The sequence below is a fragment of the Hyperoodon ampullatus genome (assembly GCF_949752795.1).
Source record: "Hyperoodon ampullatus genome assembly, chromosome: 2".
NCBI lineage: Eukaryota > Metazoa > Chordata > Mammalia > Artiodactyla > Ziphiidae > Hyperoodon > Hyperoodon ampullatus.
In genome coordinates, this window is record NC_136915.1 from 26857161 (window position 1) to 26874939 (window position 17779).

The 17779-nt window shown below is 38.8% G+C and overlaps 1 protein-coding gene across 2 annotated transcripts; it reads left to right on the top strand.

The window, feature by feature from the left end:
- Nucleotides 1–99: 99 nt before the first annotated feature.
- On the top strand, nt 100–17513 carry RBBP4 (RB binding protein 4, chromatin remodeling factor; the record flags this gene model as incomplete). Of its 2 annotated transcripts, none has more annotated exons than XM_079698546.1 (12): nt 100–115; nt 676–823; nt 3822–3967; nt 10183–10356; nt 10701–10816; nt 10930–11090; nt 11186–11312; nt 11753–11830; nt 12567–12643; nt 13055–13112; nt 13202–13312; nt 16477–17513. In XM_079698546.1, the coding sequence occupies 12 exons, from the start codon at nt 100–102 to the stop codon at nt 16540–16542; spliced, it is 1278 nt and encodes a 425-aa protein (XP_079554672.1). In that variant the 3' UTR covers nt 16543–17513. The 2 variants fall into 2 exon arrangements, with proteins under 2 accessions (XP_079554672.1, XP_079554673.1); XM_079698547.1 differs by having other exon boundaries at nt 679–823.
- Nucleotides 17514–17779: the final 266 nt, after the last annotated feature.

The following is a 17779-nucleotide window of genomic DNA, read 5'->3' on the forward strand; positions in this document are numbered from 1 at the left end:
CAGGAAACAATAGAGGCCGCGCGCGCAGAGCGAGCGCCCGCAGCCTCCCCGCCCCTCTCGCAAAGCTCAACCCGATCCCCCCCGGCTTGCCTGCCCGCCATGGCCGACAAGGAAGGTGAGGGTGCCGGGGCGGCCACAGGAGAGCGGGGGTGCCGGGCTTGCGTAGCGGCCTCGACACGGCCTAACAGTGAGGACAGCCCGGACTCTGCTGAGTGCCGTCCTCGCCATCGCAGGCGTGAGGAGAAATCGCCCCGCGGGGAGGGCTAACAGCGCGCCAGCTCCTCGGGAGCGGAGGCCCGGCGCAGCGGCGGGAGGGTGGCGGTGGGGGCCCCGGCGGGTGTTTGGTCCCTCCCCGCGTTCCCTGTCGGTCTACCTGTCTCTCTCCGGGTCCTCTCTGCAGCGCTCGTTACCCGCAGGGGTCGGTGTTCGGGCCTCCTCGCGGGTTCTGTTCTCCTGCCGACGTCGTCGCCCGAACGGCTAACGGCGTCTGGCCGGGATGACCCCAGCAGTTAGGCCCCGTGAAGCTGGAGAGCGGTGTTGGTGCCTGCGCCTCGGGGAGATTTAGACAAACCTCCATTTCAGAATCGGGATTCTGGAGCCGTGCCGGTAGCTTTGGAAGTGTTTACTCGGTTTCCATTTGTGGTTGCTAACTTAAATTTGTTTTTAATGTTTTAGCAGCCTTTGATGACGCAGTAGAAGAACGTGTGATCAATGAAGAATACAAAATATGGAAAAAGAACACTCCTTTTCTTTACGATTTGGTGATGACCCATGCTCTGGAGTGGCCCAGCCTAACTGCACAGTGGCTTCCTGATGTAACCAGGTGATAGGAATCTTTTGAACGTTATTTTGTTGTGTTCTCGGTGTAGATTTCTCGCATTGATTTTCCCTGTTTTTCTTTTCTCCAGTCACCCGTAGCGGACACGTGATCAGAACCTAGTGGTGACATTTTTTTTCTAGGCCAAAAAAGGCAAAATGTAAAACTACTTTGCAGTTTACCTGATAAGAGAAAACATGTTGTCTTCATTATCTGATTCTGAATTGAATAGCCATATTATAAGTATAGTTGACCAAACAGTAATGTAAAATTTGTCAGCTTTCAAAAAGTATTATGATGAGTCCAGTTCTTTCAACAAAAGGAATTTGAATCTGACAGTCATTGGTAGTATCTGGTTAATGCAAAGATGAATGTGACATGGTACCTGCCATTCAGAACAACATTTAGAAATTCTATATGTGTACTAAGTAAGTAAATTCCTTCAAAACTCAGGTCTTTAGAAGTCAAGATATTTGCGAATTGTGGTTATTTGGCTAGGTTTCAGCTCAACAAGTTTTATATAAATGTTATTAATAACTTAAGAATGAGCCTGCTACCTTCACATTGGCATTTTTTTTTAAATGGCGACATCTGTCCTAAGTATGTTAATAAGTACTTAGAAATTTAGAGCTGGAAGCTGGTTTATCATGACCAGGAGTTCCCATATTCAGCTGATCATCAGAATTACCTGAGTTCAGGATAAGTGGAGTCATTTCTGTCAGGAGTTCTCAGTTCAAACCACTTAGGAACTTGTGGCAGGATACTTGAGAATAGTTGAATGGTGATTCCAGATTTACTGTAGACATGTGCTAAATGATACTGGACCAGAGGATCCCAAATATTGGCCACTCCATACCTACTAAGTCATTCTAGAAAAGCTTTGCATATAATGTGATTAGCTATGTTTGGAAAGCAGTGAATAAGACTAAATAACCCAAGGCTGAAATCTGTGCTGTAGTCTTAGTAGCTTTCTACTTTATGAATCTAGGTAAGTAAATCTTTCTGCAGTATTACATATTGGTCCAAATATCCTTCCCTTTTTTTTTTTTTTGGTATTCTGCTCGAATAACAATGTCATTTACTTATTTATTTTTTTAGAATGAGGGGTCCTTTAAGCAACTATCTCTAACGTCTACTGTTTACTGTGTGTTTGTGTTCTTTTTTATTCATATTTTGCACAAAAACAAAAAAACATACAATCGTAGTTCTGTAATATTCTTCTTCCCTCCCTTGCTCTGATTCTTTAACTTTCTAAATGCAGGTATCCCCAACTTTATGTTGACAGCCCTCTTATCTTTCCTCTGTTTTTTCCCATGTAAGATGTAGACACCTATTAACTCTGTGCGGAGGAATTTCTGTTGATTTATCTCCAGACCCAACTTCTGAGCGCTACCTGAATTTTCAGCTGTCTTATCTGGAGTATTTTATTGGCTTCCCCAACATGACATTTCAAACTGAGTATATTTTTTCCATGGAGGTCTCAACCCAACTTTTTCTATTGTTCCCATTTCTCCTTTTCATAGTTCACTTTGGTTTGACATTTCTTAGGTTTTTCCCCCTTTATCCACTTGACAGTCCATTTATAAGCCCTGATCAATTCTTGTGTAGCATCTTTCCCATCTAAACCATGGGTTCTAGAACTTTAACAGGCATCATAATCAGCTGGAGGGATTGTAAAACAGATTTTTTTTTCAATTGACCGCGCCTTGCAGCTTGCGGGATCTTAGTTCCCGGACCAGGGATTGAACCCGGGCCATGGCAGTGAAAGCGCTGAGTCCTAACCACTGGACAACCAAGGAATTCCTTGCAGAACAGATTGTTGAGCACCACAAACCATCCCCCGCCGCCCCCCTCCAAGTTTCAGATTGAGTAGGTCTATAGTGGATCTCAGAATTTGCATGCTGAAGTTCCCAGACGATGTTGATGCTATTGTTCCTGATACCACGCTTGAAGAACCTCTGCTTTACACTGTTAAATTAATCCTTCTGAGGTAACTCAAATGATGCTGTGTCCCTTATAAATTTTCCATGGTTCTTTGTTCCTTACAGTAAAGAGTCCAGAATGCCTTAAGCTGGCATTCAGTACCCTAGAGTCTGATTTTAATCTGCTTTCTAGCCTTCTCTCTCACTTTGTTTTCCCATATTTCAAAGTCAGATTTGGACTTCAGTTCTAGTTCTATTAGTTGGTAGTTGTGATCTTAGGCAAGTTGCTTAATTTTCCCAAACCGTCTTTAAATTAGAATAGTACTTCAGAGTGTCGTTATGGTGTTTAAATGATATGAGGTATGTGAAATGCTTAACGTGGTGTCTGGCACTTTGTAATCTTCCCCTTTGCTTACTTCTCTTAGAATACTATCTTCCAAAGCCCTTGTTCCCCTCTTCTAGATTATCTCTCATTTTGAGACCTGCTCAGGTAACACTTCTTCTAAGAACGTGTCCTTTATTCCAGAAGTAATCTTTCGTATCTAAATTTCCATGTTCTTGGGTTCTTTTCATGAATTATATGTTGATTTGTGTTTAAAATGTTTGTGTATATGACTGTTTAATTGTCCCTGGTTTTTTGAGGATATGAATCACATCTTAGTCATCTTTGTGCTTCAGTAGTATTTGAACAGTTAGTTTACCTGATGTTACTTCCTTTCCCTTTTAATGACGTTAACCTAATGAAGTAACCTAAAGTGGTAGTATACCCACCAATTGGTTTCTTTCCCTCCAACTCCTTGTAAAGGGCGAGTAGCTAATTCGTATTTTATCCCATCAGACTTTTTCCTCAAAGTAATTGTAAATATTTGGCTAAGTTAAGAAATAATTATGAAATTAAGTGCTCTGTGGTCCTTATACTCAGCTCTATGGAAGATATGTGAAAAGTAGGAACTATGGCTCTTAATGACTTCTTCCTCTCAAAACCTGGTTGTAATAGTGCCTTGTGCATACATGTATGTCACTGACTTTGTAGTCTTTCTTAGTGTACTGATTTGAATACTGACCATATATTGCTATTACAGACCAGAAGGGAAAGATTTCAGTATTCATCGACTTGTCCTGGGGACACACACGTCAGATGAACAAAACCACCTTGTGATAGCCAGTGTGCAGCTCCCTAATGATGATGCTCAGTTTGATGCTTCACACTACGACAGTGAAAAAGGAGGTAAGAATCTTAAAGGTGAAGGAAGGAATGATGTATGGGTTATATTTTTCATATCTCTAAATTATCATAAAGAGTGTGTACAGTTTGATAAAGTAGTCTCTCAAGTTAGGAACAAGATAAGCTTTGGAAAGCCTGATTTTGCAGTATAGATATTAGATGTCAGAAGACATATTTAACACATACTTGGTTCTGTACCTTTTCTATAAACTTTCTTCAACTAAATTTGGTGGTGGGGAAATTTCTAGAATTGAAAGAAGCAAAAATCCACCATATATTACTGCTATGCATGCTTGCATTCTCAACATGGGAGATACTGCCCCTGCGGGAGTGAAAATTGGTTCTCAGAGGGGTGTGTGTATGAAAACAGTCTTATTCTTTGAACTGTTTAAAGCACAGATATACATAGCATGCATAAACAAATACACAGGAATTTCATCAAGGTATCAGAAAAAATGTCCTACAAGGTTCCTTACAGGGGCAATAATGAAAAAAAAGGTTGAAAAACACTGGCTTAAATTACACTTTCCGGGTTTAAGTGGTAGAAATGACTTAACCATGGCATTTGCTATATAGTATATAAAAATTAAATGAGTGTTTAATTATATCCTATTTTTAGGAGATATCCTAAGGGCTTAACTGTTCATGAAATACTTTTTCCCTTTCAGAAGAGATAGAAATGAGTGGGTTTCCTTTATTGTTGTCCTTGAACTCAAATTATTACTGGGAGGTAGAAGATAGGCTCTCGGTATTGAGATTTGTGCCAAAAATGAATGTTTAATGTTTTTTATCTTAGATTTCTCCTGATTAGCAGAATCCATTCTTTTATCTAAGATATTTTGGGTTCCAGTTACTTACCAGGATTGTAATGTGCAGTTACTCTTTTGATCATTCCATATTTAGCTTAGGGTAATATAGAATACAAAATAAGTTCTTAGGATAAAGGTCAGCAAACATGATTTTGTGTCACTGACCCAAGTGTGTGAACTATAGGATATGGTTACTACAGAGTTATTCTCTAGGTAGGCATCAGTGATTGAGGGGATAAAACACTGAACTTAAGAATCAAGACTGGGACTTCCCTGGCAGTCCAGTGGTTAAGCCTTCGCCTTCCAATGCACGGGGTGCGAGTTTGATCTCTGGTTGGGGAGCTAAGATCCCACATGCCTTGCGGCCAAAAAAACCAAAACATAAAACAAACAATATTGTAACAAATTCAATAAAGACTTTAAAAGTGGTCCACATCAAAAAAAAAAGAATCAGAAGATGGGCTTGAGACCCTGTTGGGCTGCTCACTAGCTGTGTGGTTTGAGGATAAATCATTTAGCCTCTCTGAGCCCGTTTCCTTTTGATTAAATAAATTGTCTTTAAATAGGACTTTTGGTTATTTAGACATAAAGCAAATATTCTGATTGGTAATATAATAAATCATCTTTAATAAAGCAGGGAATTCCCTGGTGGTCCAGTGGTTAGGACTTCATGCTCTCACTGTGGGGGCCCTGGTTGGATCCCTGGTCAGGGAACTACAATTCGGCAAGCCACAGTGCAGCCAAAAAAAAAAAAAATTTGAAGCAAATATAAAAAACTGAACCCCCCCTCCCCCTGTAAATCTATCCCTTATGGATCGCTGTTAAATTGATAGTTTTCTGAATGGTTTATCCCATTTATTGGATCACTCATTCAACAAATATATTAAGTACTTACTGTATGCCAGGCAATTTTTCTTGGTACTGGCAATACAGCATAAAATATACTTTCCTGGCCTGGTGTATCTTGGACATCTTTCTGTGTGAGCATATGGAGATGTGCCTCCTTTTTGATGGCTGTATACTATACTATAATTAACCATCCCTCGATTAACATTTAAGTGGTTTCCAATCTTTTGGCTTCAAAAACAGTTCTTGTACATGTATCTTGTATAGTTTTGCTGTAGAATGATTAACTAAGTGGAATGCTAATCAAATGGCAAGAACATTTTCAATTATAATTGGTACTGCTAAGTTGCCCTCCAAAGAAAGATTCACAGTTTCACCAATAGCAGATGTATTGATGTCTGTTTCTGCATGCCTTTGCCAACATTGAATGTAATACTACACTCTTATTTTACTTTGCTTTTTTTTTTTTCCTTTAATGGCTGCACCACGCTGCTTGCAGGATCTTAGTTCCCTGACCAGGGATCAAACCCGTGTCCTCAGCAGTGAAAGCACGGAGTCCTAACCACTGGACTGCCGGGGAATTCCCTACTTTGCTTTTTAAGTTATTCGTGATGTTGGACCTATTTTAAAATATTTGTCTTTTGTCTGTCTCTCTCTTGAGCTGCTTATTTATGTTTTTTGCTCATTTTTTCTTTTGAGTTATCTCTATATATAAGGTAAGTTATCCCTAACTAATAGGTTATAGGTAATTTTTTCCCTCTTTCTTTTATAATTTTGAGTCCTATTTTGTTTAGAAGCTGTGAATTTTAAATTATCCAGCTTTCCTCTTGTGTCCTTCAGATTTTGTCATTCATTGAAAGGCCTTCATTCCAAGATTTTAAAATAGTTAGCTGTTGTTTTCTGGTACTTTTATGTTTTGACCATTAGAACTTTAATCTTTCTTGTATTTGTTTTGGTTTTCGGGATGAAATAGGAATCCGAGCTTTTTTCTAAGTGGTTAGCAATTTTTTTTTAATGCCATTTGCTGACTAATCCATTTTCTTCACTGTTTTTGTTGTTTTAAGTAGAGTTGATTTACAATATTGTGTTAGTTTCAGGTGTTCAGCATAGTGATTCATTGGGTTTTGGCGGGGGGGTTCGGGTTTTTTTATATTCCATTATAGGTTACTACAAGATATTGAGAATACAATAAATCCTTGTTGCTTATCTATTTTATGTATAGTAGTTTGTATCTGTTAATCCCATACTCCTAGTTTATCCCCCCATCCCCTCCCCTTTGGTAACCATCAGTTTGTTTTCTATGTCTGTGAGTCTGTTTCTGTTTTGTATATAGATTCATTTGTATTCTTCTTTAGATTCCTCATATAAGTCTTCCCTGGTTTTTGAAATGGCATCTTTTAACATACACTTCAGTCTTTTTCTGGTAACTGAGTTTTTTGAGTGGCATCAAACCAATTTACTTTTATGTTCTGATGATACCTTTATCCCCCTTACTAATACTTAATAATAGAGGAACTATGAAAAATACCAGTAATATGAATGATATATTTGTGTGACTGTATTTCGCCCTATTTAATCCCCACAAGGATTGTTTTGTAACTTGCCCTAAGGTTACATAGCATATCAGCTCCCATTCCTTCCTTTTCTCTTCCTTTTAACTCTCCTTCATCCTTCAAATCACCCTCGGATGACTGAACAAGCTTGGTGCTTGAAAGCGGGGCAGGTGCTCTCCATGTGATCTCAACAATGGTGGAAGTAGATACATACTAATGTCTCTTAAAGCTTCTTGGGTCGTTGTTAGATAGATAGCTTCCTAGTCCCTCCTTGCTCTCAAATGAAATGTCCTGGACTCTCAGATTGAACTATTGTAATTGATTACCATCTACTTGACCCCATTTGGTTTGAGGTACTTGGTGGCAGACAGCTTCAAAAGATCATTAAACTTTCAAAGAGAAAGAACTAAAAACCGGCTTAGGCTTGTTTTGACATTAAAAAGAATGTGTGTGTTTATATTAGATTCAGCCTGGCTATGGTCACATTTTAAGCCTGAAAATAGATTAGGTTTAAAAGTTTACTTCAGACTCCGTTACCAGGATCTTCAAATATCAACAGATTTATTTTTAGCAACTTATTTGGGGAATGGGTTGGGGGGGGCATTTGTTTTTAAGTAATCTTTAGTCTTTTGCCTCAATATATAATAAACTATTACTAAATCATGATGAAATAATGGAATATTTGACTTAAGATGTTACAACTTATTCTTCTTAGTTTCGAAATGTTTATGGACTCAAAAAAATGGCATGGTGGTAGAAATTAGAATGCCGGTTATCTAGTTGGTCAGGCAGCATTGGTTGGGAGGGACACAGTGGTGCCTTGCGGGAGGATGAGAGAGGGCTGGAGATGTTCCGTATTTTTATCTGTGTGGTAGTTCCCCTGATATATGCCTATGTAAAAATTCATTAGGCTAGACACTGTTACTATATTGTTATGTCTCAGTCTTTTTAAATAGTATTTTATATGGAGAGAAGCAAACAAAATAGCAATATAGTTAGACCTTGATAGTCATTCAATTTATTGTACATTGCTACCTCAGTCTTTCTTTCCTACATCAGATTTGGCCTTTTGCGTATCACCTTCAACTTGGGGAATCTCTGTTTGTTAAATAGATAAATCCTCATCTTCATAAATCTCAACTGTGAATCCTCTAAGCTGATTTCTTATTACTGTACTTCAGCTACAGTTGGGGGGCCCTCTGATTAGTAGTATATAGCTGATACTGAAATAACCCACATTATATGACAATTACCCCTTGCTCTGTGGGCTCTATGCCAGCTATTGCTCTTTCCTTGTTGGTATCTCTTTTCTGGCAATTCTTTTCTGCCATAGTCATCTATAATTGTGTGCTTATCTTATCTCCCTGTATTTGGACTAAAAGTTTTTTGAGATCACATATCCTAATCATGCCTTCTTTTTTTACAATGTAGATGCTTGTGGTCTAGAATTCTAGGGGAAAAATTGTTTAATGTGTTTGGTTTTTTTTTCTCTTTTAGAGTCTATTTTGAACTGTTTCTAGTTTTTTAGCTTGTTTAAACCACTGCTTTTCAACTTATAAAGTTATTTTGAGGTTGAAAGTTATCTGCTAATTATATTACCCAACTATGTCTCTGCTTTTTGAAAAGATTTTTGTCCTTCAGAGTGTCATTTTCATCTACAAGTTACTCGTCATAACTTTGTTTTATGGGTAAGGTATTTGAGGTTCAGAGAAATTGAAGGCCTTCACCAAAATCACCAAGATAGTAAGTGGCAGAGTCAGTTATGCCATGGCCTGACCTACTCAGGTACCTTATCATGCTGCCTTCTGTAATTCTTGGCTACTTATTAACTACCTTTGTTTAAATATTGCTTTGTCAAGATTTACATAATCACAAATTATATTGTGATACATTTTATAATGGTACTTGGGAGAATTCTGTAAGTGCATACAGTAGTCAAATATGAATAAAAAATGTTTTTGTCTAGTCCTTGCCTACCTGGTTTATTTCAACCAAGGACTCTGGTTGGCAAGTGTAAGTGGGAGGTCAGGAAAGTGGAACCAGCTGTTGTGGCTCTGTTTTTCTTCACTGGTGTGAGGAAAGATGTGACGGTATTTCAGAAAGATCATCCCAAACTAGAGTTTCAAATAAAGAGTAAAAGGGACTCTTGATCACCTAGCACACTGTGTACTTGATATTCATTAAAACAGTAACTTAGATTTTATTTATTGAGCACATTGTTTTTGATAGTTTAAGTGAGGCTTGAAAGCCACTTAGTGAGAATTTTTGAAGTGGAGTCAATAGTGTTCCTTACTTTTAGATAGTAATGTAATACTTATTAGGTATATTATTACCTAAATCATTGTAAGTGTAGCTGAAAGAGTACCAGGCTAGGGATCAGAAAAATAGGGATTCAGTTTAGGTTCTGCCATAGTCAAGTCACCATAAACAAATTAATGTAGGTCCTCTGAGCTTCTCCTTTCTTGTGTAAAATTTTTATTTTTAAAATTTTTTTATTTTTGATTTTTGGCTGTGTTAGGTCTTTGTTGCTGTGCGCGGGCTTTCTCTAGTTGCGGCGAGCGGGGGCTACTCTTCGTTGCAGAGCGCAGGCTTTTCACTGCAGTGGCTTCTCTTGTTGCAGAGCACGGGCTCTAGGCTCGCAGGCTCTAGAGCGCAGGCTCAGTAGTTGTGGCGCACAGGCTTAGTTGCTCCGCGGCATGTGGGATCTTCCCGGCCCAGGGCTCGAACCCGTGTCCCCTGCATTGGCAGGCAGATTCTTAACCACTGTGCCACCAGGGAAGCCCTCGTGTAAAATTTTTGGAGATAATAACTCTTCCCTACGCTGTAGGGTTATGGTAAGAATCAAATGAAATAAGGAATGTGAACGCACTTTATACTGCTAACAAATGTTTAGATCGCTTCTAGTATTACACCAGTTCATTGATTAAAAGCCTTGCCTGTGTCATACTTTGAGTGACATAGAGTAGCTCTTGCTTTGTCCTCATTTGCAATTAATTTATCGTATTTACAGAATTTGGAGGTTTTGGCTCAGTTAGTGGAAAAATTGAAATAGAAATCAAGATCAACCATGAAGGAGAAGTAAACAGGGCACGGTATATGCCCCAGAACCCTTGCATCATTGCCACAAAGACTCCATCCAGTGATGTTCTTGTTTTTGACTATACGAAACATCCTTCTAAACCAGGTACTTGCCCTCTTCGATTCAAATACAAATGATGAGTCACTGTGGGGATACATTGCTTCTCTCAATTTTAATTGCCTGTTATTCTTTGTATAACTTAACATCTTGTATTTATATTGATATGTGTGGGTACTCTTCCTTCATCCTTCTTCCCTACGTGGGAAAAAAAATGCTTTTTTACATAGGATAGAATGTGCAGCTCTTAAGCATTATCTATTTGGTCATAATGGGTCTGTATGTCTCATAAAAAGTAAGAGCTTTAGACCTCTTGATAAAAATTCCATTATACTTAGTAGATCCAAAGAGGAAGTGGACTGGATAGTCTTGATGTGTCTGTTACTTTGTAGACCCTTCTGGAGAGTGCAACCCAGACTTGCGTCTCCGTGGACATCAGAAGGAAGGCTACGGGCTTTCTTGGAACCCAAATCTCAGTGGGCACTTACTTAGTGCCTCAGATGACCATGTGCGTATCCTTTCCACTTTGAAGCAAATCTGTGCCAGTTATATCAGTTTTTTTCCTCTGGGGTGTGTCGGGAAGTGAGACCCTTTTATTTAATAGTAAATTTTTCATTTAAGACTATCTGCCTATGGGACATCAGTGCTGTTCCAAAGGAAGGAAAAGTTGTGGATGCGAAGACCATCTTTACAGGGCATACAGCAGTAGTAGAAGACGTCTCCTGGCATCTGCTCCATGAGTCTCTGTTTGGGTCAGTTGCTGATGATCAGAAACTTATGATGTGAGTAGAATCCATTTTTTTCTCAATATATTATCTAAGTTTTATATTTAGTTACCCATTTCAAGCTTTTTTCCTGTTTTTTTCTTGTACTAAAGCTGGGATACTCGTTCAAACAATACTTCCAAACCAAGCCACTCGGTTGATGCTCACACTGCTGAAGTGAACTGCCTTTCTTTCAATCCTTATAGTGAGTTCATTCTTGCCACAGGATCAGCTGACAAGGTCAGTGTGATTTATTCTACAAGAAAACATAGGGTGGATTTCTCTGGCTTCTTTTGTTGTTAATATTTATTTATTTGGCTGTGTTGGGTCTTAGTTGTGGCATGCAGAATCTTTCGTTGTGGTGCGTGGGCTTCTCTCTAGTTGTGGCGTGCGGGTTTTCTCTTCTCTAGTTGTGGTGCATGGCTCTCTAGTTGAGGCGTGCGAGCTCAGTAGTTGTGCTGCGCGGGCCTACTTGCCCTGCGGCCTGTGGGATCTTAGTTCCCCGACTGGGGAATCAAACCCGTGTCCCCTGCATTGGAAGGCGGATTCTTTACCACTGGACCACCAGGGAAGTCCCTCTCTGGCTTCTTTTGAATGCACAGAGATCTTTTAGTTATGGATTTTCTTTTTCTCAGTAAAAAAATTTTATTGATTGTACTTGCTTTCCTTTTTGTATGTAGACTGTTGCCTTGTGGGATCTGAGAAATCTGAAACTTAAGTTGCATTCCTTTGAATCACATAAGGATGAAATATTCCAGGTGAGAGAAACTAATGCTCCTTCCCCCCACCCACCCCACCCCAAAGGAAACCTGAGTGTGGGAGTGGGCACACTTGTGCCTTATCCCATTGCTATAAGTAATAAAAATCATCTTTATGCCTATGCTGATCTCTGTATGAATTGGGATTGTTTTCCCTCCATTATTTCTATACTTAAGCTGATCATTTGTCACCTACACTCTTGAGGTATTAAACTTAGTGCCTGATTATTTTATCAGCCTTGTTCCTGACGCTTGTCTCTTCCCTTATTTCCACTCCTTTATCCTTTATAATTTGCTGTATCTGTTAATTTCACAGTTCATTCGTAAAGTACTGACCATGTTTTCTGCCTCATCCGTTTAATTAAGCTCCATATGCAAAGCCCTCTGACTCAGTTCAAGAAATAATTGTTACATTATGTTGGAAGCTTAATGCAAGGGCACTGTGAGGAGTACATTATAGTCTTTGCAGTCAGTCCTATGTGTAATACTGAATTCATTATAAGTACTTGGGTAAATAATTACTTTGTGTGTGATCTGTAGTTTAGTTCTTAGGTCAGCACTGTATGACATTTGGCTAGAAGCTGGAATTAGACTATAAGAATAAATGAGACCTTCAAAAATATGAAATAGAACAAAAGCTGATATCCTGGGTCTAGTAATGGGTTAAATTGTTAAATATAATGTTAGATTTTTTTCCCCTCAATTTTCTAATTGATGGCTTTTTTCTTATGTATAGGTTCAGTGGTCACCTCACAATGAGACTATTTTGGCTTCCAGTGGTACTGATCGCAGGCTGAATGTCTGGGATTTAAGGTAAGTCTTGTTAATTATTACTCTTTGTGGAGTTATTTTCTTACACTTTCCAGAATTACTCAAGGTAAATCTGTTTTAACTTTATTTATTTTTGGCTGCATTGGGTCTTCATTGCTGCACACGGGCTTTCTCTAGTTGTGGCGAGTGCGGGCTACTCTTCGTTGTGGTGCGCGGGCTTCTCATTGCGGTGGCTTCTCTTGTTGCGGAGCACGGACTCCAGGCGTGAGGGCTTCAGTAGTTGCAGCATGTGGGCTCAGTAGTTGTGGCTCGCGGGCTTAGTTGCTCCGTGGCATGTGGGATCTTCCTAGACCAGGGATTGAACCTGTGTCCCCTGCATTGGCAGGCGGATTCTTAACCACTGCGCCACCAGGGAAGTCCCTGTTTTAACTTCTAAAAATCTTTTTGTGCTAGTAAAATTGGAGAGGAACAGTCCCCAGAAGATGCAGAAGATGGGCCACCAGAGTTGTTGGTATGTTACAGATATTGAGCAGAACAGAAATAGTTTGTGATTTATTGTCCTCTGTCTGCTTTTCATCTCTGTTTTCCTTCCTCTTTCAGTTTATTCATGGTGGTCACACTGCCAAGATATCTGATTTCTCCTGGAATCCCAATGAACCTTGGGTGATTTGTTCTGTATCAGAAGACAATATCATGCAAGTTTGGCAAATGGTAAGTGTTTCTTTATTTGGGCGAGTTTAGATAAATGAGACCTAGTATCACTTCATATTTATATACTTCGTCAGTACAACTGGCAACTCTGTTCAGTTTACTCCCGAGTGTGACTTGCCTGCACATTATCATTTTCAGCTGCCTACCCTTTAACTTTATCAAGTTGTCTCACTGGTATCTCGAACTCAACTAAACAAAACTGATCTTTTCTCTCCTTCCTTTCCTTACTCCCCTTACCTCCTGACTCTTTGTTTTCTATATGGCTTCAATGTCTCCCCAGCTCACTAGATTTGAAAACTCAGGTCTTCCTCTATTGTCTATTCACCTCTAGGTGCGGTTCACTTATCAGATTTTATATTGTTGATCTCTACAATGTTGATCTCTATAGTGTTTCTCCTGTCTTTACTCATCTTACAAACAGATATAACCAACTTTCCTGTTTCTATTCCACACCTAGTTTTTTGGTCAGGTTCTCATTACTACTTGCTGGGCTATTGCAGTAACCTCCTAATTGTTGGCTTGCCTCCTGTTTTTCCCTCTTTGCTAGCAGTCGAATCTTTAGGAATGATCATTCCCTTGAAATTACTTATGAACATGCCTAGCACAGTTCCTACTGTAATGTCACAGCATCAAAAAGTACCATTTCTTCATGAAACTTACCTAGATGTCAAAAACATTCCCTGCCTTTATACCCCAATTGAAGGTGGTCACCCTTCTTTGAATTCTCAGAGCACTTGAAATTTAATAAAAGCAACTGTAATGTCTGATATATAGCAATACAAGAAACAGTTGCCTTCTGGAGATGGATGGTGGTGATAGCTGCACACAGTGTGAATGGACTTAATGCCACTGAACTGTACAGTTAAAAATGGTTATGATGGTAAATTTTGTTGTGTGTCTTTTACCACAATTTACAAAACAACTGCATGACTTTTAAGTGACAGTAGCCTAATAAATGAAAATAATTCAAAAGAAACTTTTGGTGTCTCAGAGTAGATCTAGAGCCAGGAAGAAGCTCCAGAGGTGAGTTTTTGGCTCAACATGAGGAAAAAAATTTTTGATATTCAGAACTTTCTTATGGAATAGCCCTATTAATCAAAAATAAAGAAATCAAATGGGAGCATTTGTGGCCTATGAGATTAACGCATTATATACTGCATTGATACTTTGGAATATTATGTATCAGAATGAAATATACTTAGTTTTATAAGCTATTCATGATATGCTAATAAGTAGGGAAAAAGCAAATTATAGAACAGCATGATAGAATCCCTCTTATTAAAATTTGGATATCTAGTCTTATGTTTAATTATATGTAACTATTTAATAGAAGGCTATTTGCCAAAATGTGGTTGGTATGTTTAGAGAATTCTTCTTTTCTTCTTTATACCTTTCTGGATTATAATTTTTTATAATAAGGATTTGCTTCATGTATTAACAGAAAATCCACTTTATCCTCTTCCTTGTAACACACCCACACAAAATTAATATAAAAAATTAGAGTTCTAATAAGAAAGTGAAATGGGCTGCCTCAGGTAGCCTGTCAATGAAAGGTATTTTAGTGGTTGTCATGGGAATGTTGTAGGAGATTAAGCTACATCACCTTCAAGGCCATCACCTCCAGTCCAGGTTGTTACTTTACTCTATTTTTTGGGAGGGTGTTTGTTTTGTTTTGTTTTAAAGAATTACTGTGATATAATAAGTAGTAAGCATTTGGTCTTTGTCCAGGTTCCTGGCACAGAGTTCCTAAAACCCTTGGGATTTCCTGAGTGGTAGGAGTCTCTAATGCTATTTATAAGTAGCTGCTTTTGGCCACGCCTGAGTTTAGGCTAAGGAGGTAACTTAAGGGGGCCCCTATAAAAACTCTTGGGAAAGCTCTATAAAAAGCTTTTGATTTCATGAGCTTCTGGGTTGGTGAATATATCAATGCCACCAGAAAGGGTATGGAAGCTCTGTGCTCCATCCCCACCTTGCCCTGTGCATCTCTTCCATTTGGCCATTCCTGAGTTATATTCTTTATAATAAACCAGTAAAGCGCTTTCCTGAGTTCTGTGAATCATTCCAGCAAATCATCAAACCTGGTGTAGGGGGAGGGACTGTGAGAAAATGTATAGCCAAGTTGGGCAGGAGTACTCGGGTAGCCTGGGCACTCAGGGCTTGACACTGGCCTCTGCTGAAGTGAGGGTAGTCTTGTGGGGTTGAGCCCTTGGTCACAGTGCTACCTCCAGGTGGTCAGCATCAGGATTGAACTGAGTTGTTGGACACCCCATTGGTGTCAGGGGAGAAGATACCACACTTTTGTTGTCAGACTACTCACATAATTGTATACATTGTTTGTCCCTGTAGTCAGATTGTAAGCTAAGACTATCCCATCCTCTGTAGTACCTACCCTAGTGATACTAAGTGCATAGTAGATACTAAGAACAGTAAATTTTGCCCAAGTGAAAGTGGTTTCTGTGTTTAAGATGCTCTTGGATATGGGTATTTTATCAAGTCGTACAAGTAGAGTTTATTTTATGCAAAAACAGTTTCTCTTTTTAAAATATTTATAAATTGAGATTTGGAACGTGGTTTTTGTAGTACAGTCACAGAATTGTGCAACCATCACTACAGTTACCCCACACCCAGTAGCCATCCCTCCCATTTGCCTCCAGTCCACCCAGTGCTAGGCAGCCATTAATCTACTTTCTCTGTGAATTTGCCTATTCTGCACATTTAATATAAGTGAAATCATACAATATGTGACTTTTTTTATTGCCAAATAATACTCCATTGTATGGATATATCATTTTATTTGTCCATTCATCAGTTGATGGACAATTGTGTTGTTTTTACTTTTTGACTATTACGAATAATGTCTGATTAAAAGACTCAAGATTGATTATCAAGACAAATGGTAACCATACTTCAGTTTTTAGGGACTATCCTAATCCAGGGGGGTTGGCCTGTGGCCAGCTGCCTGTTTTATTTGGCACGCGACTATACTTATCCATTTGCAGGTTGTCTGTGGCTGCTTTCATCCAACAACTGCAGAGTTGAATAGTTAAAACAGACTATATGCCCCACAGTCTGTCTCCCTGGCCTCGTCTATTTGAAACTTTAACTTCAGGAAGTAACTTTCATGTTTACTCAATATCCTTCTCTTTTTTTCTTGTTTTTGGCAGGCGGAGAACATTTATAATGATGAAGACCCTGAAGGAAGCGTGGATCCAGAAGGACAAGGATCCTAGAGAATGTCTGCGCTTGTTGTGATTTTAGACTCCCCTTTTCTTCCTCTCAGCCCTGAGATTGATTTAACACTGGTTTTGAGACACAGACTTTGGTTACCCCTCTATAAGTTCTATCAACAATGTTATTAGTCCAAACAGAAGGTGTTTTCTAAATATTAACTGGGGGCTTCTTGATTCAGCAAAGCCACAGACTTATATTTAAATTTTCTTCAGGAATTTTCTAGTAACAGAGGTCTAAAGTAGCCACAAAAAGGGGAATATTGTGTGTGGTTATTTTTCTTCTTATGCTATATCCCCAAGTTTTTCTGACTCATTTAAGTAAATGCTAGAGTAAGAAATAGAGCCAAGTGAGGTAGGTGTCTGAGCCATGAAGTATAAATACTACAAGATGTCGTTTTTATTCAGGAAATAGGGGAGATTCAAGTCATATAAATTCCTGCTCTAAAATCTTCACACCAAACTTGCCAGGATACACATTTTCTTACATAGACCAGTCTCCTCTCAGTTTCTTCAGTTAAGTCAAAACAATGTGTTCCTCTTTCCCCATATATTTTTGCTTGTTAGTGTATTTCTTGAGCTGTTTTCATATTATTTCTTTCCTTTCTGTGAAATGGTTTTTAAAAAAAAAAAAAAAAAACTTGGGACCACCAAGTTGTAAAGATGTATGTTTTTACCTGACAGTTATACCACAGGTAGACTGTCCAGTTAAATTGAGAAGAGCGAATCAATAGCTTGTATTTGTTTTTAAAATTAAATTAATCCTGGATAAGAGTTGCTTTTTTTTTTTTTTTTTTTTTAAAGGAGTTAGTCCTTGACCACTAGTTTGATACCATCTCTATTTTGGGTGACCTGTTTCACCAGCAGGCCTGTTACTCTCCATGACTAACTGTGTAAGTGCTTATAATGGAATAAATTGCTTTTCTACATAACCCCACGCTGATGGGTTTTATTTAATATATAATATCCATCAAACACCAGTCTCTGGCTTCTAGAAGAGTTGTTCAGATGACAGTTATTTTCTATGGTCTTTGACTACCAAGAGCAGAATTAAATATAATAGACCAAGAGGTATAGCAAAGAGCTTTACTCCTTCCCAGGGAAAGTGAAAGACATAAAATACTGAATCAGAGGTGCACAGATTAGTCTTTGATAAAATAACATCTTTTTGAAGTCTCTCTAGAGAACTACATGAACTTTCAAGAATGTCAGAGGCAGTGTGGCAGAGAGAATTTAAGGC